Source organism: Equus caballus, chromosome 5 (genome assembly GCF_041296265.1).
Source record: "Equus caballus isolate H_3958 breed thoroughbred chromosome 5, TB-T2T, whole genome shotgun sequence".
Taxonomy (NCBI): Eukaryota; Metazoa; Chordata; class Mammalia; order Perissodactyla; family Equidae; genus Equus; species Equus caballus.
Window position 1 is genome coordinate 77,193,735 of NC_091688.1, and position 13,960 is coordinate 77,207,694.

The window sequence follows — 13,960 nt, forward strand, 5'->3', positions numbered from 1 at the left end:
TTTGGGGGTCTTCAATGACCATGAGTCAACAGGAAAATCAACAATGAGAATCAGTTGTCTGACACTGAAATGAACTCCCTTATATATAAAGAAAGAGACTACTCCCCAATGCTGGAAGTTTTCAAGTGGCAATAATGATCAGATGTTTGTAAAAGGGATTGTTTCTACATCTGACATCAAGTGGGTTGATGGACTAATAAACCTATCCTTTCCACCCTTATTTTAATTCTAAAAGGACTAGTAAAGCCATTTGTAGGAGAAAGCTGAAAGAAAAGCCCTGAGCTTCAAGTCACATTTTAGAGTTCTATTTTGCTGGATTCTTGCTTGGTATTCAAAAACAAATTGGAAACGAAATTAGAAACACAATACCATTTACAACCACTCCAAAGAAAATGACATGCTTAGGTATAAATCTAATAAAACATACAAGGATCTGTATGCTGAAATTATCAAATGCTGGTGAAAGAAATCAAAGACCTACATAAATGGAGAAGTATACCATGTTCATGGATTGGAAAGCTCAACTTAGTAAAAAGGTCAATTCTTCCAAAATTAATCTAAATATAACTTAATTACTATGAAAATCCAGCAAGGTCTTTTTGTAGACAGAGATGAGCTTAGTCTAAAATTTACATGGAAAGGCAAAGCACTAAAACAATTTTGAAAAAGAATAAAGCTAGCTATGTTAATGCTTACTATATAGCTACAGTAATCAACACTGCATGGTATTGGTGGAGGGAAAGACACAAAGATCAGCGGAAGAGAGATGCTAGAAATACACCAAAACAAGTCCAGGTGATTTTTCACAAAGGTGCAAAAGGAATTCAATAGGGAAAAGCAAGCCTTTTAAATAAACAGTGCTGGAGCAATTGGGACAAACAGGTAATTATATGAACATAACTGTAAAAAACTATAAAGCTTTTCAAATTATGAGAAAATCTTCAGGACCTAGAGCTAGACAAAGAATTTTCACACGACACCAAATGCATGACCCATAAAAGGAAAAACTGATCAACTGAACCTAATCAAAAAGAAAACTTTTGCTCTACACAAGACCCTGTTAAGGGGATGAAAAAATAAGCTACAGATGGGGAGAAAATACATACAAACTACATATCCAAAAAAGGACTACAATATATAAAGAATTCTCAAAGCTCAACAGTAAAAAAACCCAATTTAATTAGAAAATGGGCAAATGACATGAACAGACATTTCAATGAAGAAAGTATGTGGATGGCAAATAAGCACATGAACAGATGTTCTACATCATTACCATTAGGGAAATTCAACTTAAAACCATAATGAGATATCATTACACACCTACCAGAATGGCTAAAATAAAAAATAGTTACAACACCAAATGCTGGCAAGGATACAGAGAAACTGGATCACTCATACACGGCTAGTGGGACATAAAATGGTAGAGTCACTTCAGGAAATATTTTGGCAGTTTCTTATGAAACTAAACATGCACTTACCATGCAACCCAGCATTTATACTCTTGGACACTTACCCCTGAAAAATGAAAACATATGTTCAAATAAAAACCTGTAAACATTTCAAATTCCACATAGCAGCTTCATTTGTAATAGCCCCAAACTGGAAATAACCCAACTGTCCTTCAAAGAGTGAATGGTTAACCTTTAGTACACCCATACCGTGAAATACTTACTATGCAGCAAGAAAAAGGAATAAACTATTGATATATGCAACAATTTGGGTGGACCTCAAGGGAATTAAGGTCAGTGGGGAAAAAAACCCATTCTTAAAAGGTTACACACTGTATGATTCCTTTTATGTAACATTTTTGAAATAAAATTAGAGACAGAAAACAGATTAGTGGTTGCCAGTTGTTAGGAATGGAAGGAAGAAAGGAAGAAAGAAAATGTGGCTATAAAGGAAGCCTTGTGGTGGAACAATTCTGTTTTGAGTGGTGGTTGTATAAATCTACATGTGATATAATTACATAGAACTATATATACCCACACACAAATGAGTGTTTGTAAAATTGGTGAAATTTGAACAAACTGGACTGCACCAACGTCTATTTTCTGGATTTGATATTGTACCATGTGCAAGATGTTACCATTGGGGGAACCTGTGTGAAAAGTACACAGGAACTCCTTGTACATTTTTTTTGCTACTTCTTGTGAATCTATAATTATTTCAAAATAAAAATTTAAAACAAAAATGGGGAAGATGAATTTTATACCTGACACAGACATTAGTGTGTTGGTATATACATATTTCTGAATGAGCCCAGGAATGAGTAAAATAATTTACTCTAACTTCAAATTAAATAAAACCAAAATATTATCAGTGAAAAACCAATTGTCATTTTAGGTATTGCTTCAATTCTTAAGAATTTAGTTATCAGTAGAAAGATGAAACACTGTATTCTTCAGGAAGCTTAAGGAATTGAGCCTGATTGGTTATACATGAAATATGAAAGAAGAATCCAGAGTCAACCTTTTTCCTTTCTGAAGCAATTCCATATTCTAAAATATTATCCAGAGGTTATACTATGATGAACTGGTTATTAGAACACTACCATAGGGAGACCACAGCTATTTCTCAAATGTTGCAGAAGCACTGTTCTGTGAATCTCAACAGAGAAGCTATCCCTGACTTTTTAGCACTGATCATACAACACCATAATTAACATATACAAACCCTCTACTAGACTCTAATCTCTGAAGGCAGAGAACACGTCTATTATATCCACCGCACCCAGTACAATGCCTAAAACACAGTATTTGCTGATGCAAAAAGGAGGCACACAGTTTATTATTAAGTGAAAAGTAAAGTTTCAAAACAACATGAATGATCTTTTTTCAGTAAAAACAAAGAGAAATAGATAAAAAGGCTAGAAGCCTACATCATTATGTCTGGATTGTAGAACTGGGGGGATTTTCAGAATCTTTTATAGTTTGTGTTGTCTGAATTTTTCACTGAGAAATATTTTTATATTATACTTAGAAAATAGTGAAGCTTTTCCATTTTGGGGAAAAAAAAACACAACAGGATTGATAAAAGGTTTCCTGCCCTGTTTTTCTCATCTACTACTTCCATCCTTCCCCATCACTGCCCTTTCTTCTAAACCACATCTTCATTCTCTTGGAACTGCTTCACTAATTCTTCTTGTTGCCAGCTAAGGTACAACAACTTGGGGTTAAGCATAAAGGTAATACATTAGAAACAAATTAGCATTATTTCCTCCAAGTCAGGTTTAGTTGAGGAAAAAGAGTACTATTCACTCCAGATGTAAATTTCTATTACAAGAAAATCCAGAATTGGAGACTATTACAGTTTTCTTATGAAGGGAATTAATTGCTTGTTGATTGTAATATTTAATTAGTTTTCAAGGTCCCCTACTACTGGACTATAGCAAATGCTCGTCATTTTCTAAACCGAAATTTATATTTCTCAATTCCAAAGAAAAAGTAAATCAGTTTTAGTAACTACTTGAAATATTTTAACGCTGCTTTCCAGTGTTAACCAAGAAAATCATCTGACATTTTTCCTCATCACTCTAAATATCTTATAAATATTTTTATTATTAATTTTTCTTCCCAGAACAGTCTTTTCCTCATTCATTTTAAAACCCAAACTATTTGCATATTACTTCTTTTCAATATTTCTTTTTAAAAAGTATTTTCAAGTTTGATTTTTATTACTACCTGCTTTTTATGCAACTACACTTTGGAGTCCAGTATGGACTTTTGTATCCACAGTATCCACCTGGAAAGCCCTATGAAGTATTCTCTTGGAAACACTTCCAAGTGCTTTTGCTTCAGAATAAGCTTTCTTTTCTTTTCTTTTCTTTTCTTTTTTGCTGAAGAAGATTCGCCCTGAGCTAACATCAGTTGCCAATCTTCCTCTATTTTGTATGTGAGCCACCGCCACAGCATGGCCACTGATAGATAAATGATGTAGGTCCATGCCTGGGAACTAAACCCGGGCTGCCAAAGCAGAATGCACTGAACTTAACCACTAAACCACGGGGGCTGGCCCCAGGAGAAGCTTTTAAATAAAACAATGCAATGGTTTCCCACTATAAATATAGGTATTACTTGCTTCAACAAAACAAATACTTGTTTTGTTCAGCTAATACCTTCTAAATAATTATTTCCATATTACGACAGCGAGTATGACAGAAAACCCATATTTTAATTGAAAGTCCTACATACTTGCCACAGTACCACCATAAAGAAACTTGAGTGTTCTAGGTCTTTGCTTAAAGAATGGTGACAAGCAAGTTTTCAATAATAAAGAGCATAAGCTTCTGGGAAATGCCTGGCAGAAGCAGTAGCTAAGAACTAGTCTTGTTCCATAATCTGGTCCTACTCCACTTCTTTACTACTACCTTTACTTCAAAGCATCAACCTTTTGTTCCAACCAAGCCTAACTTCCTTCCTTACTGTTCTCTGAACTAACCTGCTCCTCTTCTGTTCCCTCTGTTTAGTAACATCACTAGCCTCCCAGGCCTTCAAAACTTAAAGACCTCTTACCTGCTAAGTCACCAAGTATTGTCAGCTAATCTCCCTAATCTTTCTCATGCGTATTCTCAACATTCCTACTGCTTCTACTACACCTCAGATTTACTGAGATTTAGATTAGCTCTAGCTGGCTTTGCTGCTCACACGATTTCCCTCTAATTCATCCTAAATACCAGTGCCAAACTAATCTTAATACACACCTTAGCAGGATGGTTCAATATCCACAAATCAATCAATGTGATACATGACATAAACAAAATGAGGAATAAAAACCACATGATTATCTCAGTAGATGCTGAGAAAGCATATGACAAGATCCAACATCCATTTATGATAGAAACTCTGAATATAATGGGCATAGAAGAAAAGTACCTGAACATGATAAAGGCCATTTATGACAAACCCACAGCCAACATCATACTCAATGGGGAAAAACTGAAAGCCATCCTTCTGAGAAGAGGAACAAGACAAGAGTGCCCACTCTCATCATTCTTACTCAACATAGTACTGGAGGTTTTTAGCAGAGCAATTAGGCAAGAGAAACAAATAAAAGAGATCCAAATAGGCAATGAAGAAGTGAAACTCTCACTGTTTGCAGATGACATGATTTTATATATAGAAAACCCTAAAGAATCCATCGGAAAACTATAAGAAATAATCAACAACTACAGCAAAGTTGCAGGGTACAAAATCAACTTACAAAAATCAGTTGCATTTCTATACCCTAATAATGAACTAACAGAAAGAGAACTCAAAAATCAATCCTGTTTACAACTGCAACAAAAAGAACAAAATATCTAGGAATAAATTTAACCAAGGAAGTGAAAGACCTATATAGTGAAAACTGTAAGACATTATTGAAAGAAATCGATGATGACATAAAGAAATGGAAAGGAATTCCATGCACATGGATTCGAAGGCTAAATATAATTAAAATGTCCATACTACCTAAAGCAATCTAGAAATTCAGTGCAATCCCAATCAGCATCCCACTGACATTCTTCACAGAAACATAACAAAGAATCCTAAAATTCATATGGGCCAACAAAAGACCCCGAATTTCTAAAGCAATCCTGAGGAAAAAGAACAAAGCTGGAGGCATCAAAATCCCTGACTTCAAAATATACTACAAAGCTATAGTAAACAAAACAGCATGGTACCAGCAAAAAAACACAGACAGATCAATGGAACAGAATTGAAAGCCCAGAAATAAAACCACACATCTACAGACAGCTAATCTTCTACAAAGCAGCCAAGAACATACAATGGAGAAAGGAAAGTCTCTTCAATAAACGGTGTTGGGAGAACTGGACAGCCACATGCAAAGGAATGGAAGTAGACCATTATCTTTCACCATACACAAAAATTAACTCAAAATGGATCAAAGACTTGAAGGTAAGACCCGAAACCATAAAACTCCTAAAAAAAAAATATACAGGTAACACACTCTTTGACATCGCTCTTAGAAGGATCTTGTCAAATATGTCTACTCAGACAAGGGAAACAAAAGAAAAAATAAACAAGTAGGACTTCATCAGACTAAAGAGTTTCTGCAAGGCAAAGGAAACCAGGATCAAAACAAAAGACAAGCCACCAACTGGGAGAAAATATCTGCAAATCATATATCCAACAAGGGGTTAATCTCCGTACTATATAAAGAACTCACATTACTCAACAACAAAAAAACCAAACAACCCAATCAAAAAATGGGCAGAGAATATGAACAGATATTTCTCCAAAGAGGATATACAGATGGCCAAGAGGCACATGAAAAGATGCTCAACATCACTGATCATCAGGAAAACGCAAATCAAAACTACACTAAGATATCACCATACACCCATTAGAATAGCTATAATAACCAAGACAAAAAATAACAAATGTTGGAGAGGTTGTGGAGAAAAGGGAACCCTCATACACCGCTGGTGGGAATGTAAACTGGTGCAGCCACTATGGAAAACAACATGGAGATTTAATCAAAAAATTAAAAAGAGGGGCCAGCCTGGTGGCGTAATGGTTAAGTTCACATGTTCCAGTTCAGCAGCCCAGGGTTCACTGGTTCGGATCCCAGGTGCAGACCTATGCACTGCTTGTCAAACCATGCTGTGGTAGGCGTCCCACATATAAAGAGGAAGGTGGGCATGGATGTTAGCTCAGGGCCAGTGTTCCTCAGCAAAAAGAGAAGGATTGGCAGCAGATGTTAGCTCAGGGCTAACCTTCCTCAAAAAAAAAAAAACATTAGAAATAGAAATACCATATGACCCAGGTATCTCACAACTGGATATTTATCCAAAGAACTTGAAATCAACAATTCAAAGAGACTTACGCACCCCTGTGTTCATTGCAGCATTATTCACTATAGCCAAGAAGTAGAGGCAACCCAAGTGCCCATCAACTGGTGATTGGATAAATAAGATGTGGTATATATTTACAATGGACTACTCCTTAGCCATAAAAAAAGACAAAATCTGGGGCCGGCTCCATGGCCGAGTGGTTAAGTTTGCGTGCTCCGCTGCGGCGGCCCAGGGTTCAGATCCTGGGCGTGGATATGGCACCACTCGTCAGGCCACGTTGAGGCGGCGTTCCACATCCCACAACTAGAAGGACCTGCAACTAAGATATACAACTATGTTGCGGGGGGGCGGGGGAGGGGGCGGTTTGGGAAATAAAGCAGAAAAAAAAAAAAAGGTTGGCAACAGTTGTTAGCCCAGATGCCAATCCTTAAAAAATAAAAAAAAAAAAAAGACAAAATCATCCCATTTGCAACAACATGGATGGACCCTGAGGGTATTATGTTAAGCAAAATAAGCCAGACAGAGAAAGACAAACACCATATGATTTCACTCATATGTGGAAGATAAACTAACAGATGGACAAAGAGAACAGTTTAGTGGTTAACAAAGGGGAAGGGGATTAGGAGTTGGGCATAAGGGGTGAAGGGGCATATTTATTTATATGGTGACTGACAATAACGTACAACTGAAATTTCACAATGTTATAAACTATTAAGGCCTCAATAAAATTTAAAAAATTTTTAGGAATAGCTTTCTAATGACGTAATTCTTCACTGGAAAATTTATATGCAGAGGTAAAAATAAGAGAGAAAGTCTAAAATATAAAGTTATACAAAATTATAACACAAAAAAATTAATAGATCTGTTATAGATATGCTCTTGGATTCTGGAAGAGATTTGGTGATAAAGGGATACAGGAACCAAAACTGTGCCTCCATAAGTCTTAGACAAACCAACAGTCTTTCCCTCCCAAAAGTCTGTCCAACAAGCTTCATTTCCTTAAACTTCCTTATCTCCTCAAGGAAAAGTTTAACTTCAGGGATACCTAAGCAAGCTTTACATATTTTCAAAGGGACTCAAATTCTCACAAAAATCTTGTTTTTGTCTCAAATTCTGTATAGGAAAAATTTCCTTACATTCCACTAATAGTATTAAAGATAAAATATGTAAGATGTCAATTATTGGTTAAAATAACACTAATTAGAATACTTCTCTAAGTTCATATTATTAATACTGGATGCTGCTATAAACATTTAACCTAAATTTACAACTTCTTTTTGAATAACTTTATTTTTTTTCATTTATTTATTTTTTTGAGGAAGGTTAGCCCTGAGCTAACATCCACCACCAATCCTCCTCTTTTTGCTGAGGAAGAGCGGCCCTGAGCTAACATCTGTGCCCATCTTCCTCTATTTTAAATGTGGGATGCCTGCCACAGCATGGTTTGATAAGTGGTGCGAAGGTCCACGCCCAGGATCCAAACTGGTGAACCCTGGGCCGCCGAAAAGTAGCATGCAAACTTAACCGCTAATGCCACCGGCCGGCCCTGAGTAACTTTTAATGTAACTTATTTACTTACATAAACTATAATGTTCTAAAATTACATATGCAAATTATCAACTTATATAAACACATAATAGCAACGTAACCCAGTTTTTAAAAATCATTCAAAAATGGTATTTCTCCAGCAAAAGTAAAACATTTAAAAAACTTAATTTCTTAAATTGTTTTTGGTGAGCTTACTTTTAATTTCTGCTTGATACAAAAAAATTATTTTTAACTAGCTGCTATATATTGATTCAGATATTGTCAACATTTTTCCTTTTCAGTTCTTGACATAACTAATGATGGCCTGAATAACCCTGTTAGAACTAAACAACAAAATGTAAATAGTCTTATTTAATTCTCCAAGCCCAGGTCACACACCAAAGCACTGAGGATCAAACAGAAACATCCACAAAAGTCAGTGGAAGTCAAAAGCCATGTGCAGACCACCTCTCACAGGATGACTCCGAGACTGAACAATCAAAGTCCTCCAAAACATAGCTATCCATCTGCCACAGTTTCGTAGCACTGATTCTTGCACATATTTTGTCTACGTTCCATGAACTCAAGATCAGTGCTGCTCTTGTGATACTCAAGAAGACTCAAGGAAAGTAATTAAATACTAAAGAATAAGATCTTTGTCAAGCAGAGTTAAGCTTTGGAGGGCCACAAACCATTATCTAAGACTTTTTTGCCACCCCATGAATCAATCTGTGCCCATTTTGGGACTATATTACTCATTGAGAAAGCATGTTATAGGCTACAAAAAAAGAGGGGGAGGCGGATTGAATATCTTTTGGTAAACACAAGGAACAGAAATTAGACTAATGATTTTGAAGAGGATATATGTTCGTTTTTTCCACTAAGTACATTTTTTCATCTATGAAAGTTTTGTTCGTTTGTTTGCTTAAATCCAACACAAAGGGCTGGCCCAGTGGTGTAGTGCTTAAGTTCGTGCACTCCACTTCAGGTGGCCTGGGGTTTGCCAGTTTGGATCCCGGGAATGGCCCCAGCACCGCCTGTCAAGCTACACTGTGGCGGCATCCCACATAAAATAGAGGAAGATTGCCACAGAGGTTAGCTCAGTGACAATCTTCCTCAAGCAAAAAGAGGAAGACTGGCAACAGACATATTAGCTCAGGGCCAATCTTCTTCACAAAAATATCCAGTGGAAAATTTTCTTGAATGAGATATCACATTCCTTGAAAATGCTGCAAAAGTGTGGAGTTATTACTAAGCATCCAGTTTCAATACTCATCATCTCCAACAAAGAGAAAATGCAAGGGGAACAAGCAAAGAGGGGTTTTGTTGGGTATAAATGAGGGTAGGGGAGGAAAAAAGAGTGAACTGGTTAATTTGGAGTCTTATTCTAATTTTAAATATAAAGACAACATAATCTTTTGCTCTAGCTATTGCCCCAAGACATTTTTTCTTGATTTTATTTATTTTTTTGGTGAAGAAGATTGGCCCTGAGCTACATCTGTTGCCAATCTTCCTGTTTTGTTGCTTGAGGAAGATTGTCACTGAGCTAATACCTGTGCCAGTCTCCCTCTATTTTATATGTGGGATGCCTGCCACAGCATGGCTTGATGAGTGGTGTATAGGTCCACGTCTGGGATCCAAAACCGTGAACCCCAGGCCACCAAAATGGAGTGCACAAACTCAACCACTACACCACCAGGCCGGCCCTGTCAAGACATTTTGATACTATAACTTAAAAGTTACAAACATTATACTCGCTCCCAATACCTGTCGTTCAGAGAGCCAATCAGTTTGCTTTCACAGCTTCTCCCATCTCCAAATTTCTATCAGTCAAGACATCTGGCTTCTTAACTGCTACTAATTAGAAAAGAATTCATGATCAGATAAAATTCTCACTTTACATTTAACTGTCAAGTTTTTATTTTCCTGAGGAAAGAACATGACTGATCAACTGCCAGAGTGAAAACCAAAGGAGACTTTCAGGAGTGCATATTCATAGACATACTCAAATATAAAGAGGAAAACTTCCACACACAAACAGGGCATTTTTTACTCTTTCCCAAAACTGCCTGGACACATTCCTTTGCCATGACATCCTCATTCAAACTACTCCAGAACCACATTATAAAACAGTCTGCTATAACTATGTAAGTCAGATCATGTTCCAACCAAAACTTAATAGTACCTAACAGAAAACTCAATCAGCCTAAAACACAGAATTAGTTCTACCCCCAGCACTAGTAATAGAAATCTTGTGAATATATACACAAAGAAACCAAGCATGCATAGTTGGACAGACCTTGCAAAATAAAAGGGGAAAGTAACCCTCAATATCAGTGAACATTCACTTCTACTAAACATTTAGTAACAAAATATACCTAGCAAGCAAGATCTGACTTCATCATCCATACATTAGAATTTACAGAATAACCGACAGCTCATATTCTCATCTAGTTTGATCACCTAAGGGCCTAAGAATCCATATTTATCATTTATTATCAGGATAGTCATAAAAATTCATTTGTTTTGGATAAAAATGGAATTAAAATGAGTTTATTTTTACATCTTTTCTTTCTGTAACCCAGGGGCAAAGATTTTTAGGAAAAAAACAGAAAATCCTTTTATGTGAACCCTGACATCGTCTATGTAAGTAAGAAGAAAAGAAAACAAAGTTGAAAAGCCTGCATTTTTTTGAAGTTTGGGGACAGGGTGGGTAAAGGGAGATAATATTGTCTTTCAAGTACAAAGTGTACAAGCTGGCTAAATAGTTTATTTTTTTAAAGGATCACTTAAGATGAACATGCAATAATTATTATATTATTTTGGGGACAAAAAGAAAATGTAAGCAAAGTTTTATAAAGATTAATTCCAGTGAACATATTTACAATGAAACTGAAAAATCCTTAGCTCCCTGGCTAAATAAAGGCAGTCATCCACTGCACCAGTGTGTATTTTCAAGCAAATACAGAAGCAAAACTCATTAGCTCTTTAAAAAATACACACATTTAATGTTGGTCTGTTTTAATTCTAAGTAAAGCAATTCCAAAAATACAAACTGAACATCAGAGCCATGTGAACCACCATGATAAAATAAAACAGACATTCACAATAATTACGTCTAAAGACAGTTCAGCTTAATAAATCATCTTCCAAGTATGCTAAAGAAAAAGTTACTAAAAATACTGCTGGTGTTCAGTTAGAATTAAAGGACTTTGGGGAAAATGAAATAATATGTATACAGGTGGAGTGAATAAGGTTACACGGGATTTACATTTTACATTACCCCTAGATATAAACAAACATTCAAAATCAACACAAACTCTGTGTGTTATTCAAAATATTGCAGCTGCAGGAAAGGCAACTTTAAATTAATAGCTAGGGGAAAATCAAGTTTTGGTGGAGGTAAACAGAAGTGACAGTTTTTAATTTGCACTTTTGTAAAGCTCATTTATACCTGGCCAACCAGGAACCAAATGCAGGACAACGAAGTTCTCTGCTTCTTTTGGCTATAATGTGACAAGAAAAGATCATCTTTTGAAGATGTTTAAAGAAATAAAGCAACTTTCTTTATAAACAGTCAAATAATCAATCAATGGAATAAATAAGTACTAACCCACATTTTTACCACTCTGTAATCACTACACTTTACATATTTTTCATTTTGGCGGCAAATTCCCCAATTTTTAGGCTAAAATCCACCAATCACTTTTAAGGGTGAAATGAATAGCCACCAAAATAAGAATATTCTTCTGTTTACTCTTTGGCTAAAAAAGAAAACAAACAAACAAAACAAAACAAAAAGAAACAGAAGACAACTCTAACACTGGTGATAAAAGAAACTGTTTTTTTTACATGTAAAATAAAGTTATCAATTTAAATCTTGGTACATTTTATAAAAACAAGAGGTAATGTTGTAATAAAACAGCGGTAGCCTTGGCAGGCACCATACTGTTTGTTAACCCTGTGCAATAAAATACTTTGTTCATACTACACTTATTCAACATGACTAACAGTTACTACAGACATTTCAGGAATCTTCACGGGACTCCTACAGACTTACTGTTAAAACTGAGAGACATTTACAATCATAATGTGCCATGAAAACTTGAAAACGTTACTTCTAGTAGGAGATAATGTTCATATTATTTGAATTTGTTTTAGGTACTGAACAGCTGAGTTACAAGGACTGAAAGTGAAAAGCATTCTAAAAGCCCATGAACACTGTTGTTCACACCCTTCTTCAGAACACACTAAACTTGTTTGACACATTTCTCTTCATACATAGCAAGCAACAGCACCCAATAAAAGCCTGAGAAGAAATGCTGCTGTGTAAATACTGCAACTATTCCTGAAAAAAGAATTATGGGATATATACTCCAAAGCTGCCCATTCCCATAATTTGTATTGCATAGGTCACATAATCACACACATATATATACACATGTGTGTATATATATGCACATGCAAAGAATATATTAAGACGACAATGAAGTCTAGTCACAGAGCAATTTACAGGCTCAATATATTTTTTACACTTTGCTTGAAAGAAAATTTCAATATTTTACAATCTTTTAGTAGGCATTATATACACTGCACTTTGTGAAATCTAAAAGGTATTGAAATAAACTTTTTCCAACATTTTGGTAACAAAACAGACAATGTTTCTCCAAATACTTGTGCTATCTATCTACATGATCTGTTTGCTCTGATAACCACTAATCACAAAAACTGACTCAATGGAATAATTAGAAAAATTATCTAACACCATGCATGGGTTTGAATCATTTTTAATATCCTATCCTAGAAACATTCTACAAATCTTAAGATTTAAAAAAATTAAGTCTCTGTTCTGATTTTTAAAAGATAGCTTTTTATGACAATATCCATAACATTGACAGGTACATGTTAAGGCTAGTATCATTTCCTTTTGTGAATTTTTTTGACTTTTTATTTTTTTTTTTTTTAAGAAAGATAGTAAAAGCCAGACTCCTTTAGGGCTTTGAACTGTACCTACAGAAAATGAGAGTGCAGTGAACATAATGTTCAGTCCTACAGTCAGGATGCAGTTGCTCCTTCCCATTCCACAAGATACTGCACCTTTCCATCAAGTGTCACCCGACGAGCCAATACTCGATATTTTTCACCACATGCTATTCTACCTGCAGCACCAAAATAACTGGTAATGGAGTTTTTTAGATGATTGAGTTGTAGCTCCTGATCTGCTAAGTTATTCAAAATCTCTGTGTTGAGTTCATCAAATTGGTAATCTTCTTTGCCTTCATCATCTTTTACAATTTCTGAGTTCTGAGTCTGGAGTGCTCTTCTTGGAAGACGACCCCTTCTCCTCCGTAAATGTGGTATTGCAGCAGGCCAAGATCTTCCTGTACGAGTTCTTTTTCTGGAGTCAGATAATCTATGCAACAAAAAAAGCCACAATTGACCTCTAAGCTTATAAAGCATCCTTTGCCTACAAGGTAACTTCTCTGATTTATTTCTATCACTCTACTCTAAGTATAAACTCTTGCTGACACAAAAGCAGCCAAACCAAAACAATGAATGCTACATAAATGTAATGAACTAGAATAAGCACAAACTAGAAGTCGGGGTACCCTGGGTCTAGCTCTATGTGATACTGGCCAA

The 13,960-nt window shown here is 35.7% G+C and overlaps 1 protein-coding gene across 6 annotated transcripts in view; it reads right to left on the minus strand.

Moving 5' to 3' along the window:
• Nucleotides 1–11,305: 11,305 nt before the first annotated feature.
• The window catches only part of MTF2 (metal response element binding transcription factor 2), a 69,445-nt gene continuing 66,790 nt past the window's right edge, over nt 11,306–13,960 (minus strand). For all 6 annotated transcript variants that reach the window (XM_005610414.4, XM_070268721.1, XM_014740169.3 and 3 more), the window contains one exon: nt 11,306–13,733. In XM_005610414.4, coding sequence (XP_005610471.1) covers nt 13,376–13,733 — 358 coding nt within the window. In that variant the 3' untranslated portion in view covers nt 11,306–13,375. The remainder of the gene's footprint in view (nt 13,734–13,960) is intronic.